Here is a 16,482-nt window from a genome sequence, read left to right on the forward strand (position 1 = left end):
ACCATTACACACCTATAAAGACAAGCAGGGAAACAAAGAGGATATTATTAAGTAAAAGTTCAGCAGCACTTTGTGTGCTGTTCATATTTTACTTGTGGAATGGTAAAATAGTTTGGACTCATTCCACTTATAAAAATATAATCGCTTTTATGTGGGCGTGTTAAATGTTTTTACATGTACACATCAAACACGTGCTGTAGCTTCTCATACATTTACCTCACTTTATGCTCTGTTCGTACTTCTTTACAATGAATAAAGCTGGCCAAAGGGGAATTTTGTTGCAACTGTCTTGAGGGGAGAAACGTCAAATATGGAACAAATGGTCGATATGAAAAATCAGTAAATTACACAAGGCACCTTCTACAAGCAAAGACAAAGTTTAAGGATTCTATATAGAGATTGAAAAAAAAAAAAAAAAAGCCCAATTGTTATATCTGCAATTGCAGACATTCAAGCCTGCATTTACAAGATGTCTGAAAAGAGATGTGATGGCACTTTACTTACCACACTTGTGCACAGAATTTCATTTAAGGTTTTTTTTTTTTAACTATTTCAGGGAGGCAGTACAAAGAGGAACTGCACATCCCCTGTGCTGTTGTAAAGTGTGAAAAATGACATGTCATCTCCTTCCTGTGCCATTTTGCAAGAAGAGGCACAATTCCTCTAAAATATGAGTTGCAAAGTTCTTTTCTGTTCAAGTTTTTTTATTTTTTAAATATATATTTACTCAACAGGTTTTGAATGTTATGTTGCCGAGTCAATATTATATACACATTGTACTGTAATGGAACTGTGTCTGAAATAAATACCTTTTGGGTGCATTTATTTTTCCTATTTGTAGTTACACGTAAAGCAAATTCAGATGTAATTTAAAGAGTCTTTAATAAAAACAGAAACTGGGAACCAGCAGAACATAAAACAAGATCTTAACTCTCTAAACAGAATAAGTAAAGTAATGTGACTCTAAAGTTAAAATTCCTCACAAGCAACAAGAACACATGCTGACGAAGTGAACATTTCTATTTCATACACATACATGCACATACAGTATCAAAGCAGAGATATGGTTAATCTATGTAAATATAATCCAAACTCAATACAAGAGAAAATATATTGTGCTGTGCATTATATCTGAAGTACGAACATATTAAAGTTTACCACAGCTCCCAATAAGCACGTTCTGAACAGACGAGTCCTATTACATGACTTCGTAACCGCTGCGGATTCCTCTCATCAACAAGCAGGCGAACACGATGCCCATTATCTGGAAGGAAAACAATTACATACAAGACAGAGAGAACATTGACATATAATATTAACAGATATGTTTATTTTTTTTTTAATTAGATTTAGTTTGACAGACTTATAAATCACAATATTTGTTTATATCCTGTAGCACTTTGAAAAGCAAGATAAAACTACTAGACGTGACAATACAAATGCAATAAGACAAATTTAAAGGGGTGCTATGCAGTTTTGGCAATTTCTTCTTTTCTCGCTTTTTGCTCGCAGGTTTCTCTATAGAGCTCCCCCTACAGCGTCGGAATAGATATTTGGCAGCACTGTGTAAAAAACCAAGGGGGTAGCCTAAGCTTTGCTTCAGAACTCGAACCTCCTATGGCGCCATTTTGATGCTACAAAGCGATCACCTCCCGATAGCATTCCATTGACTGTCTTTCATTTTGACGTCACTTTAACAGCGAATAACTTTACATCTGAAGCGTTTAAAGACTCTATTTGTCCATTGTTTATTTCAAAAGAAACACGGCAATGTATAAAAGGCTCCATTACCTTGTACCTCACGTTATGGCTCCGTAGCAGACGTTTTTGTTTGTGTCATAACCAAACGACTTACTGTCACATAGTAGAGGAATTACCGTATAGTACAGGAGAAGCTTGCAGGCAGTTTTGACTTACATGAGCTGTTTAGGTTTAATTACTAATGTTAACTATCATTTTAGTTAGCAATAATTAGCCTGTGCCCATGTTATCTCCTTACATACACCTACGCTCTACGTCTCTGTAAGATTGGGAATTATTGAGATTTCTCTTGGCACAGCTACCAGAAGACTTACAACTTTCAGACAGGCTGCTCATGTCACATTTACGTCGTCTCTCTCAGTTGGAGGCTGCGCAGTAACGCTCAGCGCTCACCGGAAAAGTGCTTCTAATATCCTTCACTGGTCTCCGTCCAGACCAACGGGATCTGTTGGTCTATTCTTATATACCGTCTATGGTAAAAACTTGCTCGGTCAGTCTGCCGTTTCCTCTTTCTCTGTTCCTCCGACAATGCTTTCCTAGCTTTCTGCTTCTTCTCATGACGATAGTGTGAAAAACTCCATCGCTACCTTGTTAGCCGGTTCCTGGATGGGGGCGTGTATGTGTGCAGTGCCGTGAAGCAATTTGTTACATTGCGAGACCTGATATCGCGTGATACTTCCTGACGGCTCGCCGGCCAAAAGTTGCAAGGGTGGTTTTTCCGCTCACAGGCGCTAGTGGGGAGCGAGACGACCACCATTCAACTCGAAAAAAAAGTCATATAACCAGTCCAATGACTCCGAAGCTGCTCAGTTAAGGTAAATTAAGCTAAAAAAAAACTGCATAGTTCCCCTTTAAAAAGTAATGAGTTGAAATGAATAATATTAAAAAAAAAATCATTGAGGTTGCGTACCTGCAGGACGGCAATAACAATAGCTGCAATTATCACCCACAGGAGGTTTTTCTTCAGAAACGTCACCACAGCATCATGACAACCCTACAACAAAAGAAAAAAGAACATTTCGATTCAACATGGACATTTGAACTGCTTTACTTATTGGAAAGACCAGTTGCTTTGTGGTAAAACTTTGACTTCTCTTTCTAACGGTTGTGTTTTATTAACTTTGGCTTGACTTCCTCATCAAGTCCAACACACCCCAATGCTGTATGTATAAAATTATTATTATTGCAAAATCAACTTTCTTTTGACCTCATAAAACTCAGTACGTAGAATGTATTGAAGTACACAAACTGTGCTTGCACATTTGATATATGCATGATAATGGAGGTGTTGTGCAAACCAACTTGAACCAGGATTCCCATGACAAGAGCCACATAACTGCAGGAAAGAGAGGGGGGGGGCGTAGTTTAAGGTGGAATTTGTGGGATAAATTCTGCTCATTTTCATTAATACAGGCATTGTTATTACACCAAATAAGGCCATATTTGACCTTTTATTTGTTACATGGGCTATGCATAAACAAATATTTTTTTATTTTGTTTGCCAAAAAGTCATCCAGCATAGTTTGGGGTCAGTTATACCACCGAGATGTTTTTGCTGCTGCTGGAGACAGTGTTGAGCTAAAACAGGATAAAAAGCAAAAAATATCGGTGGAGTTGGTTCATAATTCTCTGTAGGTTTGTAACAATGCACAACCTATTTCTCCTCAGTCACTCAGTCCAGTGTGACCAATAAATCAGCCGATGTATTCATGAGCGCACATTTGTCCGTCAAAGTGTGTATGTGCACTAATTAAAAAGAAACTGTAGTACAGATATGCCAAAAATGGGTTTGATGGAAGTTAGAAACATTGTTGTCTCTATTACACAGGTTGTCCGTCTGATAGCACTGAAACGTTTTGTTTTTTTAATTGGTAAAATGTCCTGCTCACTACTAGCCTGGGTAAATCCTGACGAACTTCCGGCAAACAATTCTTGAAAAATGTAATTTAAGGGACTGTTAACTAAAATGTTGCGTTTATGTAAGGGATGTTGATTTTTTTATAACTCCCATATCGATATCTGCTGGTGCTCTACTTCACACAGTAATTACTTTAATTGCATTTATTTAATAGCCGACGGCAAACAATTCAGAGTTCCTGTTCCTGTTCACGCTTCTTCAGCCGAATGACAGCTGTATAAAGTTACTGCTAATGCAAACACTACATTTCCCCCTACTGTGGCTTCACATTTAAGTTGTTCAGCTGTGAAGCCGTCACAGTTTACCTTCTGGTAAACTTTGGCAGCGTCTTTCATGGTCCCTTTTCCACAGCCGGTAGCAACTTTCACACAGCATGAGTCAGGCACAGAGTTCTTGTCAGCTCCAAAGTCTGTCCAGTCAGAAGAACCGTTCACGCCACAGCATTTCAACTGCAAATGAAAAACATTTAATATGGACAGACATGCCAGCAATGTACCGTACAAAAAAAAGAAATTTGACCTTGTGTCAACAGATAGGTGCAAAGAAAAACAATGTCATGTCATGCAGCGCAGACCAACAGGATGCAGCAGTGTTATGTGAAGGTGTTGGCAGACTGAGTAAACAATGAGTAGGAGAATTTCCACTGAACTCACATCCTCCTGCAGCTTATCCAAAGACTTTCTGAATTCAGCTGTGCCGTTCTTGTAATCAGAAATCATGTCTTCAAGACTATCCTGGACGACAACCGAGAGCTACATGGGAGACACGACATGGAAGTCAAACCACACCTTCTGCAGGGTATTATGTACTGCAACACATAAAAACAGTGTAGTTCTAAACTTACTTTGTTTCTGAAGATGTATCCGGCGATTACTGCTGCAATCTCAACAAGAATGACCAGAACGAGGAGGACAGCAAACTGGCAAAAAAAAAAAGAAATAAAAGATAGTTAATTGACTTACATGAACACAATTACTATTCTAAGCTACATGACATGTTTTCCACACATTCATTCATGCTAATGCAAAATTAAACTCTGTTTAAACATATTTAGGCTACATTTACATCGCTACATTTTGGTATGAAAACTAATATCTTTTGCTACGTTTACATCTCGAGTTCACACTGCTCTGGCGTTTCAGAGCCCCTAAACCGGAGAAATTTAAAAACACTTCTGAGCCCGTTTCAGCTGTCCTGTCGAATAAAGGCCCAAAAATGCCCCAAAATTATAGTCTGGCTATCACCAGACTAAGCTCAATCTTTTAAGATTGAACATTAGTCTGGGGGGTCTGCTCTGTATTATGTATTACTATACGCAATTGGATAGTCCTTCAACCAATCAGACCAACAATCCGGGTGACGTACTTTGCAGAACGAGGCACAGCGATCGGTAGTAAAATAAAAAATTTAAATTAAAAAACAAAAAAAGCCGGTCTTTTGTAGGAATTGTTCCAGGGCAAGTTTCGGTGGCCGCTATGTTGAATGTTAACCAGGTGGATAAGCCAGTTTGTGATTGGTCCCCGCAAAATTGTAACGGAAGCAGGATAGATAAACGTACAGGTTTCCAGCCTGAGCTGTAGGGTGAAATCAATTCGCCGGCAGATTGGGCTGGGTTTACCCAGTCTACAAAAAATTATCTTAAAAAAAACAACAACAAAAAACACACGTAGCTATGTACATGTAGCCTTAATGAGACACATCTAACCCCATAGAATTCAACATTTGTTGTTGTCGTGTGGTTTAACTATGTGAATTACCGTGGCGACCATGCAGTGGTTCTCTTTCCAGGCACCACAGCAGCCGAAGAAGGCGATGAAGAAAATCACCACGCCGACGGCTATCAGAACAATCGGGGCTCCTGAGGCTGTAGCATCCTTCATCATCAAGGTTTTGTGCAGACCCAATTGAACCAGGACTCCCACCACAACCAGTGCTAAACCACATAACTGCAGGAAAGAGAGGCGGGTGGGGGTGACATCTGCTCATTTTCATGTAATACAAGCACGTTTCTTTGGTTTGAGACGACAGATTATCTGATAACACAATGGAGGTAAAGAAAGGCTGTAATCATTTTATAACGGAACTGAATGCCTAATTTTTTTATTTAACCACTACTAAATACTTACTGTAATGTGGACATTTTATTTATCACAATTCAATATTGTGTTTGACAACCATTAATCTGAATTCATGTGGTTTGAATTCTCTTTAAAATTTCCAGACAGTAATTTTAAATTTAGCCATCATAAATGGTTTACCATCTTAAATTAGCAAGCTAACATTTGCTAATTGAAACTGAAGTAGACTGACGGAATGTCATTAGCTTTGCAAAAATCAAATTTTAAATAAATTGGCATTTGGACCCAATGGTGGCGCTAATTAAAAAAGGGGACCATGAATGTCTGTACATAATTTCACGACAATCCGTCCGAAGGTTGTTGAGATATTTCAGTCTGGACCAAAATGCGGGGAACCAAAGATCGCCATTGCCATCCATAGAGCCAAGCTGCTTAAAATACCTAGTGGAGATTTTACCGGTGGGAAAACAAACCACATACATACAGTAGATGATTCTCAAAGTATTAACTACTGTTAGATTTCCACTTGCTTATAAGATTCAAACTTCCATATGTTCCATTAAACTTCAACTTGTTTCTATATGAACAACTCACTCAAACTAAATGATTAAGCACTAGGGCTGGGCAATATATTGATATTATATCGATATATAAGGCTAGATATCGTTTTCAATTTTGGATATAGTAATATCTTGATATGACACGAGTGTTGTCTTTTCCTGGTTTTAAAGGCTGCATTACAATAGAGTGATGTAATTTTCTGAACACACCAGACTGTTCTAGCTGTTCTATTATTTTCCTTTACCCACATAGTTATTATATCAACATAATAACTGATGATTTATCAAAAATCTCACTGTGTGCATATTTTGTGAAAGCACCAATTGTCAACCCTACAATATCGCCACAATATCGATAAAGGTATTTGGTTAAAAATATCAGGATATTTAATTTTCTCCAGCTCTATTAAGCACTAATGCTAAATAGATGGAAGGAAGTTGCAACGGTCTTCAGTTCCCGTATGCAGATGTGAAATGATCAGGTGATATAATGTGATATACATGTGTCACTGCTTTGGGTGGGGTACTGAGAGCAGACCATTAGATCTTCTACAAACATTGTGTGTGGGCGGACTGTTTGACCGTAATCAGATGGTATCAACTGGCTCTAAAGCAAACATCACAGGCTGCCTGGAATTCAATTAGGGAACAGGAAGGGATTTAACCACGAGCTGAGAATAGTCAGATGAAAGATTAGTCCAGCAGCAGAAAAATATGTATTAAAAACGTATGTATTAAATATATTTATATGTGCCAAGACAATAATAGCAGATTAATCGATAAGGAAAATAATCATCAGCCGCAGCCACTCAACTCTTCCGCTTCTTGATTTATTTTTATTGGACATTAAACAGACCTTCAAGTACTAACTCTAACTGTAGCAGAAAAACTGTAGCAGAGTTTAAAAACTCCTTTGCAGGCAGAACTGTAAAAAAGTGCAAAAAGACTTATTCCTGCCATATTTTGTACATAAATGCTGACAGGCTATGTCTTAAATTGCGTCTTATGTAATGACACATCAATGAGGATGTTTGAGTAAGGACGTCACTGGTCAAGTGATACATGAGGACAGGATAAGGAGTGGAAAAAACTGCCCACAAGGCGTGAAGTGTCGACATATTAACCGGTTTGGAAAATTAAATGACTCTGACTTTGGACGTGTCTCATTGTTTGTGACGACGATAATGTCACAATGAGCATAACATACTGATAAATAGAGCTTCAAGTCATTTTATTGTTATTTTCTTTATTACTCAATGAATTGTTTAGTCTATAAAAATGTTGGAAAAAAGGTCCAAAAAAATACCCTTTACAATTTGAGCCCAAGTGGACTTCTTGACCACATCCTGGCAGGAAGTAGCACAGGAAAGAGACATCCATTTGGCCTAAAGGGTTGTTATAGAACTCTTTCTTTCTGTATTTAATTCAAGTCAATTCTCTCAAGCTGTTTTTATTTAAAAAATAATAATAATAATTCAGTATAGCCAAGTCACTGTCAACAAATTAACAGAAGCCCCAAGATCAACAAGATTTGGCGTTAACGAGGTAACTTCAGGTTCAACCCAGGGTTTTCTGTATCACAACGGTGGATCACTTGTTACCGGTTTAAATCGCTGTGGTAACTTATGCTGGACGCCTAACCTGGTCGGGAGCAGGTTAAATTGGAGATCAACCGGTGTAAAAGCACCGCCTACTGACCAATCAATACTCGATTGATAACGGCGTCACCGTTCTCAGAAGATCAGGTGGAGCTCGGTGCGGTTAAAACATTTAGAGACAGACAACCCCGTTAACATTCCCTGATGGGTATTTTTATGAAATATATAGAGTGAATTACATATAGGCATATATTTACATATATACATATATATTTGTCGGCTTGTTGAGCTTTGTGTTGCCAATGCCACACATCGGTTTGAATTATGTTTTTATATTTTTTATTTGCTCTCACGATCGCTTACCACTGCCAGGGTTGCAAGTGCAACTGATAACATAATAGGCTAAAGCAACAACAGTTTATGGAAAGCACAAGTGTAATTTTGGTCAGATATTGTGCCTGACCGATGGGGAAGGGATATTGATATGCGCTGTGATTTACACATTTAAAGCATCGGCTATTTTTTTTTTGCCAGCTTTCCTTCCTGTTTTAGGAATCAGCGACTGTATTGCGTTTTGCCTAGGATCGTAGGATTATATTTTGTTCTTCTTATGTAAAATGTGCGGCTCCGGTAGATGTTTGCGATTGGTCACGCTGTGCAAACACCGCCTCTTTTATGTGAACGCACGCGTTGCTGGATTGGGAAACCCTGGGTTGATTGAACTAGTTGTTAACCACCGTCGTGACACAGCTTACGCGGGACCGCGGTTGTTAGGTTAGGTGAAGCCGGGGAACTGAAAGAAATCCAGGGCGTGTTGGTATTGATTTGTAGTACAGGCCTCTTACTACTGCTCTCACGTGAGATTAACAGAAATGCCTATGTCTGTCAGAATAAAAAGCATACATATGTACACTGGAAGTCTCTAGCCTTAATGTTGTGTATTATCCTCGTTTGCCCTTGCTGCCACTTTGTTGGCTACACCAATGTAAATATTTGAGCTTCAGTCAAATAGGTGGCTAATGGTTGACGTAGGAAAACCTAATGGAGTGAATAGAAAAGGCAAACAGGGCAAAGACGGTCACATCAGTCCCACAATAGAATAGAATAAAAGAGAATACAATAGAATAGTAATGAAAATAAATACGGGTTTAGCCAGGTTTTTTTTTTTTGAAACATTAGTTTACTTAATTATTAATCAGCAACCATTCTGATACTCAATTAACTGTTTTAGTCAAGCAATGCTAAAATTATTTTTGTTTTATTAACATTTGGACTGTTTGAACAAAACAAGACATTTGAAGAAGTCCCTTTTTTCACTGTTTTCCAACATTTTACTGACTTATATCATTGAGATAATAAATGAACTGATAAGGTAATATGTTGCTTTAACCCCTCCCATTTAGCATTAATGTACAGTATTAGTCAGCATTTATAACGTCTTTTTATCATTACAATTGTGTTCTGCTATATTATTATTCATTATCTGTTTATACAACTACATTATAGTGTGTTCCAAACTTGTATTTGATTACTATAAACTGTTGTTTTTTTTTGTTATATTGTATTAAAGTGGACTGTTGGACAAAACAAAACATTTGAAGATGTCACTCTGGAATTTCTTAGTGTTTTCCATGATGCTTTAGCCCCTCCTATTTAGCATTTATAAGCAGAAAATAATCATTTAATAAATGTTTATAACACACTATAATGTTTATTTATGTACAGCAAATTTCTGCCACCACGGTATCAGAAATAGGGCTGTACAAAAACATTTAGTCGCGGTTGCCTTTTAAATTATCCTGCTGCTCACATTGCAATTTAACAACAAGTAGAACTACTCAGAGGTTATTGGGCTCGTCCAGTTTGACTCCATATACTGCTGTGTTGATGTAGTTCACTGTCAAAACGCCCCCAAAAACGTCACTGCGGTGGGTCCGTTCTAAGTGTAGACCTGTTGTAGATGTTAAGTGCCCTGTAGTTCCTCAAAAAATACACTTCAATCACAAGTGAAAATATGCCTCATTGTGTGTGAATAGAGGTGAAAAAATATATTTGTTTGTGTTGCAGCAAAGTGTCAGTTCCGTTTCATATGTAAAACAATTGCCAGTGGGATGCAGGGGGGACAGACCCCCGAAAAAAAAAAATCGGAAAGGAAACACTGTACAGTATTTGCTAATAATTATACGTTCTTATGTATATGGATGCCTTTATATAGCGCTTTTCTAGTCTTAACGACGACTCAAAGGGCTTTTACATAGTACAGGCCCCATTCACACCCGTTCATACACTGGTGGCGGAGGCTGCCATACAAGCTGCTCATCAGATAAACATTCACATACCGATGGTGCAGTGGCATTCAGTGTCTTGCCCACGGACACTTCGACATGGGACTGCAGAGTCAGGGATTGAACTTTTGACCCGATTGGTAGACGACTGCTCCACCACCTGAGCCACAGCGCCCACCATAAAAAACATTTGTTTTTGTATTATTACAACCGTGTTTTGTTATATAAATAGGGCTGGGAACAGAATTCGATATTTTTTTGGTAACGACCGAATTGCCTCCTTAATATCGAAAAAATGCCTCGTCATTCAATACCAGATTTCAATAGCTAAGGAGTAAATCTCATCAGTGTCAGCGAGCCAATAAGCATGCAGCATGCTTCTACCTAGATCTAATAATGCTGCCGATTGGCTGTCTAACATTACACGTCGTAGAGGAATGCTGGAAAAACTCACGTAGCAGGAGCTGACAAATAAAAAGATTTGTGCCATAATGAGTTTTTTTTGTAATTGTTGCGGGCAAAAATCCTTGATTATGCGGCATGTTTTCTTTAAAAATGCGATGGAATAAGCGGGATATTTATGCAATTTTATGAAATGAAATTGCGGGAACTTGCATAAACTGCGGTTTGATGAAAAAGAGAAAAAAATGTGATTTTCCCCAACATCCTGCTTTTCGATGATGTTCATGTCGCGTAATTACGTCACTTCATAACGCTCCCATAGCAACAGGGGAAAATGGCTGCTTTTTCTGTTAAGATATGTGACTTTTTTGCAACGAAAATGCAGGAAATCATGTGACCCCCGCATATTTTGCACGGAAATCAGCAATTTATGCGGCAAAAGTGCGGCGGATTTGAAAAGATGCGGCCCCCGCATAAATATGCGGACTTTGGCTGATTATGCATTGAATTATGCAATCGCATAATCGCGTTTTTCTGGAGGGACTGAATGTTATATTATTATTTTTTATAATATTTTTTATAATATTTTTGTTTAAATGGATTTTATAAATTGGTATCGAAAAAAAGTATCGCTCAGGAACTCTTATCAAAGTCACGTATTGGTAGCAGCATCAACATTTTTGAACGATACACAGCCCTGACAATTATCCAGCTGTACCGAATGATTTATTATCTGTTTACACACCAGCCACCAGATTCATTTTACGGTTATTCTCTCAATTACATTAGTTTATAAAATGTTGGAAAATAAAAAATGCCAGAGGGACGTCTTCAAATCTCATGTTTGATATTCTGTTTATTACAACAGAACAAAAATACTAAACGTGGTTACCATCAATAATATAATACAAATCAAATAATTGTTAGTTACAGTCCTAAATGTGCACTGAGTAGAGGGAATAAATAAACCTTTCACTTGTCATTCTCTACTTCCTCCTGTCCTGTGTGAGATGATTATGAGAGTTTCACTCAGTGCAACAGAGTTCAAATCACCGTGTGAAGCTTTCAGTGGCATTGTGTCAGTAAAGGAGGGGACAAAAAAAAAAGTGTTGATCTGGAATCTGTATGAACCACATGAGGCTGTGACAAAAATCTAGTCATAAGATTCACATTCCATCATCACCACCTCTTGCTCAAACACGCAATGAACGGGCAGGTTACATCCAGGAAATGCTCAGCTTAATCCAGGATATTTGAGACGAATGTCCTCGTGGTCATGTTCATGTCATGCTTTCAAAAAGAATTGGTAATAAACAAACATGTGACCCAGTGAGTAAGTGTTCAGGAATAAAAAATAAGTCAAAAGGGTATGGTCAAAGGTTGCTTGCCCATCAGCTGATTTTACAGATAAATTACATGTGTAAAAATAGCAAAACAAGACCAGATTCCTGCTTCAAGTCACGGGGGGGGGCAGGTAAAAAAGAGAAAGGTTACATTAACTAGTCCATATTTCAGCCTGCCAAAAAGATACACTGATGTATTTTGATAACATAAATCACATTGGAGAACATCACCAGGCCTTATTTCCTGTTAGCTCTTTTGTTGCTTTCATTTTGGCAATCACAAGCTCCATCAACTTCGCAGTAACATTATTTTTAGGGGCCATCTGCATCCACTCTGCTGCCTTTTGATCGTTAACATTTAAAGAGAACGTAAGCAGTTACTCACCCAGAAAAGGAAGTTGAAAAAGAAGAGCAGGTACTTGACACATTTCATTCCCCCCACTACACCCATGGCTGACGAGGATATGGTTTCCTGGAAGAAGAAAAAATAAAAACACACTTTTTCAAGGCAGAATTATACGAACATGGGCAGCCACATGGAAGACATGAGTCATTTGATTTCTGATTGATATCTGAGTTATAAAAAGGCCTTAAACATTAACTGGACAGCTATGACAAAACCGCACATTTTAGTTTCCATTACATAAGTATGTCAGTGGACCACACATGGCCCCATTGTTTGACTGAATTTAATTACAACCAATTTTCACCTGCCTCAGCATGTAAGGCTGCTGCAAGGCTGTTGAACAGGTCCAGCAGCAACATGACTCCCATTTTTCCTATCAAGTTCAATACTCATTCTAAAGTTCTTGTTCTACATATAGAGCCCAGCATGGCCAGGAAGCAGTGTACACTATGGGTGTACATCTCTGACCTGCTCCATCCTTGGATCACCATCAGGTGACCAGGGATTACTGGGTGTCCCTCAAGCTCTCCGTGGACCATGCCTTTAAATTGGGGCTGCGTGGCGCCTGTGTAGCTCACCTGGTAGAGCGGGTTCGACTCCGACCTGTGGCCCTTTGCTGCATGTCATTCCACCATCTCTCACCTCATTTCATGTCTAAGGTGTCCTATCAAATAAAGGCCTAAAAATCCCCAAAACATAATCTTTAAAAAAAAAAAAAAAAAAAAATAGTGGCTGCGACACCGTGGAACGCCCTTCATATTGTCTTACGTTCTGTTGTCTCTGTTGACGATTTTAAAAAGCAGCGCAAGACTCACCTGGCCTTTGTCTCATGTTTGTAATTTAGTTTATTTTTAAGTTTTATTTTACTATTTTTTATTTTATTTTTTCAATGCCTTGTTCTTTTTACTGTTTTTTTGGTCTTATGTAGGCCTGTATTAAATAGCCTAAACGTATTATCGCTAGCTAGCTATCCATAACGTTAATTAAATTAAAAAGACAAATCAAAGTTTAGAGCCAACGCTACTTTGTGTAAACAGTAAATGGGCCCTTAAAAAGGAGTCAGGTCTGTACTTTAAATATATTAAATAATGTTCAGGCCCAACAACACATATTGTCTGGGCCCCTGATAAGATCAAAAGTTCCATTTTGAGGAAGAAGCAGAGCCCGTCCTCCCTCTGACCGTAAATCGCCGTTAGGTTAGCAACAATACCAGCTTTGCCACAGGCCAAATAATTACATCAACCACTTTCTCTTATTGAATTTGTTAAGTTTAGACAACTAAGTTAGTCACATAAACACAAACAGCTAGACACGTTTCCTCCACGACTTTACTTCCTCTTTTTAGCTAGCTAACTAACGATAACTCCTTTTTTGGGAAGATCCTTAACCGTTACAAAATTGTTAACGGAAAAATGGTTAGCATAACGAATAAAAGTCCGTTATTCCGGTAGTCTTTTGAGGTCTAACGTTACCTTTGCGAAGAAGTCTTTACAATCCTGCGATGAGAGGCGCAGACGACGATGTGTTGAAATGTAGTCTAACTTCTGTTTATAGTCCCGTCCCGTTCCTCCTCCCTCGGCTTCTTTACTTTACACCTCCTCCTCCAGAGTTCTCCATTTATTGACCATAATTTACTTACTTGCTGCATTCAGGGTCTTCTCGTTTAACACACAACTCCATTAAAACACGTAGCCACTGGGTCTGCTCGCTGGTAAAATGGAGAAGAAAAAAAAGATATTAGATATTTTACATAAGTAAAAGTAGCAACAGTGGTGGATTGTTACTTTATTTGAGTAATTCCATGTTCTGTCATTGTGCTACATTTTTCTCCTCTAGGCCTACATCTAGCCTAGTTCAAATCTTTAGTTACTAGTTTCTTTGCAGATTCAGATTATCAAAACAATTTATAAATGGGTGTTTGTAAATATGATGTATTATAGATTAAATTACCCAGCAGTATAATAACTAGGCCTACCAGAAGTAAAAGTACTCATTAAGCAGAATGGTCCATTTTACAAAAAAGTAGGCTATATTATAGGCCTATTAGTGTATATAACTATTGATGCATTCATGTGTACATCCCTTTAATGTTGCAGCTGGTAAAGGTGGGGCTAATTCCAAATACTTTATATACTACTGGGCAGCTTAATAATACACCATCATATTCTTTAATAATCTGAATAATAAGGGTAATGCTGTTAATCATTAATAGATGCTTAAAAAGTTATTAATAAATAGGTTTTGGTTCAGACGCCCCCTGCAGCCTTTTTCCAGAAGTACGTGGCCATATGGTCTAGTCAGTCAAAAGGAGTTGTTCCTATTAATGGCTAAAAATGAAAAATGGCCAACACACCTTTCTTTCTTTCGTGTTGCTCTGGTCTCAAAACACCTCATCGAAGCACAACAGTTGAAGATTAGCCAGCTGGCTAACACTGGCGCATTTACAGTAATGTTGTGCATTGTCCTTATAAATAAAATAATAAATACATTAAATAAATAAATCTTAAAGTCACATGCTGCTCATAATAGTAAAATACACAAAAGGAAGAAAGACAATGTGAAATATATGAATCAGATTGTTATCCCCACATATTCCAAGTCTCTCATCTCCTAAAACAGAGACATTATTAAGGGTGATTCAAATTGAAATGAAACACTGTAAGTCATGTATTTATTTTATCTATATTATTGTAATTTATTTCATGCCTTTGATGTTTATGTAGCCAACCTTATTTTTTATTTTTTTTTATTCAGTGCTTATTTGTGTTCAATTTGTTGTTTTTGTTTAGGACACTTGTAATTGTAATTATTCATTATCTATATAGTATATATATGTTATTGTTGTCTTGATTTTATTGTGCAAAATAAAAAAAATAAAAATAAAAAAATACCCCCAGCATTTCCTCTTTTACACATTGACTGAGTAACATCCTCAGGCTCCTCAATAACTGCCTTCTTGAGCAATATGTTAGAAGAATTCAAATGACACTCAACTTTTTGTCAAAATGCAGGAACCAACTTTCAAACCAGAAATCATTTAACCATCATTACTCTCATAACCATGTTAAGATGTTATGTTAAGAAGAGTGAACAAAGTGAACATGCTGCTCAAAGTTGTGGTCATGTGGTGAAAGTCTTAAGTCTTTGTGAATACTATGAATTCAGTATTTAAATCTCACATTTTTGTTGTGCTAACACGACACTCTTCCATTTTCAACCAATTCATTAAGATGGGATTTCTTTTTTTTAGCATTGTTTCCCTTCTAACTCTTGATTATGCTAAGTGGAGACCTCTGAATCATGCTGCATTTATTCTCACATTAATGCTGATAAGATGAATGAGACCAATGGAGGTAAACAATTTGGTCTCACTAAAGCTACCTATCCGCTTACTGGCCATAAGCTTATCAAAAATCAAACAACTGAGTGACCCACATCTCTGAGCAAACCATAATGGGTCTATAATATCAGCTTAAACTTTAACTCATGCTCAAGAACAGAATTTACAATAACATTTTCATTTGACTGGAACACGTATGAGTGTTGTGGTTGGTTACATTGACACATACAGTACTGTGCAAAAGCCAGGTATGAAACAATGCTGTAAACTAAGAATGCTTTCAAAAATGGAAGTGTTAATAGTTTATTTTCATCAATTAACAAAATGCAGTGAATTAACAGAAGAGAAATCTAAATCAAATCAATATTTGGTGTGACCACCCTTTGCTTTCAAGACAGCATCAATTCTTCTAGGTAATTCCAAACATCTTGGAGAACTGTCAAGTTATGTGTAATTAGGAATTGACACAACAAGAACTAACCACAGATCTTCTGTGGATGTAGGCTTCCTCAAATCCTTCTGTCTCTTCATGTTATCCCAGACAGACTCCATGATGCTGAGATCAGGGCTCTGTGGGGGCCGTGCCATCACTTCCAGGACTTCTTGTTCTTCTTTACGCTGAAGATAGTTCTTAAAGACCTTGGCTGTATGTTTGGGGTCGTTGTCCTGCTGCTGAATAAATTTGGGGCCAATCATACGCCTCCCTGATGGTATTGCATGATGGAGAAGAATCTGCCTGTATTTCTTTGCATTGAGGACACCATTAATCCTGACCAAATCTCCAACTCCAT

General features: G+C 37.7%; 2 protein-coding genes across 2 annotated transcripts in view; one reads left to right on the top strand and one right to left on the bottom strand.

The window, feature by feature from the left end:
* letmd1 (LETM1 domain containing 1) overlaps positions 1 to 821 on the top strand; it is a 13,886-nt gene extending 13,065 nt beyond the window's left edge. The window contains exon 9 of the mRNA XM_028582110.1: positions 1 to 821. This exon is cut by the window's left edge and continues 615 nt beyond it. The gene's annotated coding sequence lies outside the window, so the exon portion shown is untranslated.
* Positions 822 to 863: 42 nt separating this feature from the next.
* Positions 864 to 13,977, bottom strand: cd63 (CD63 molecule). Its single transcript, XM_028582111.1, has 8 exons — positions 13,824 to 13,977; positions 12,331 to 12,417; positions 5,437 to 5,625; positions 4,524 to 4,598; positions 4,333 to 4,431; positions 3,985 to 4,128; positions 2,672 to 2,755; positions 864 to 1,264 (listed from the first exon to the last, which is right to left on the bottom strand). The coding sequence occupies exons 2-8, from the start codon at positions 12,394 to 12,396 to the stop codon at positions 1,199 to 1,201; spliced, it is 723 nt and encodes a 240-aa protein (XP_028437912.1). The 5' UTR covers positions 12,397 to 12,417; positions 13,824 to 13,977; the 3' UTR covers positions 864 to 1,198.
* Positions 13,978 to 16,482: the final 2,505 nt, after the last annotated feature.

Source organism: Perca flavescens, chromosome 7 (genome assembly GCF_004354835.1).
Source record: "Perca flavescens isolate YP-PL-M2 chromosome 7, PFLA_1.0, whole genome shotgun sequence".
NCBI classification, from domain to species: Eukaryota; Metazoa; Chordata; class Actinopteri; order Perciformes; family Percidae; genus Perca; species Perca flavescens.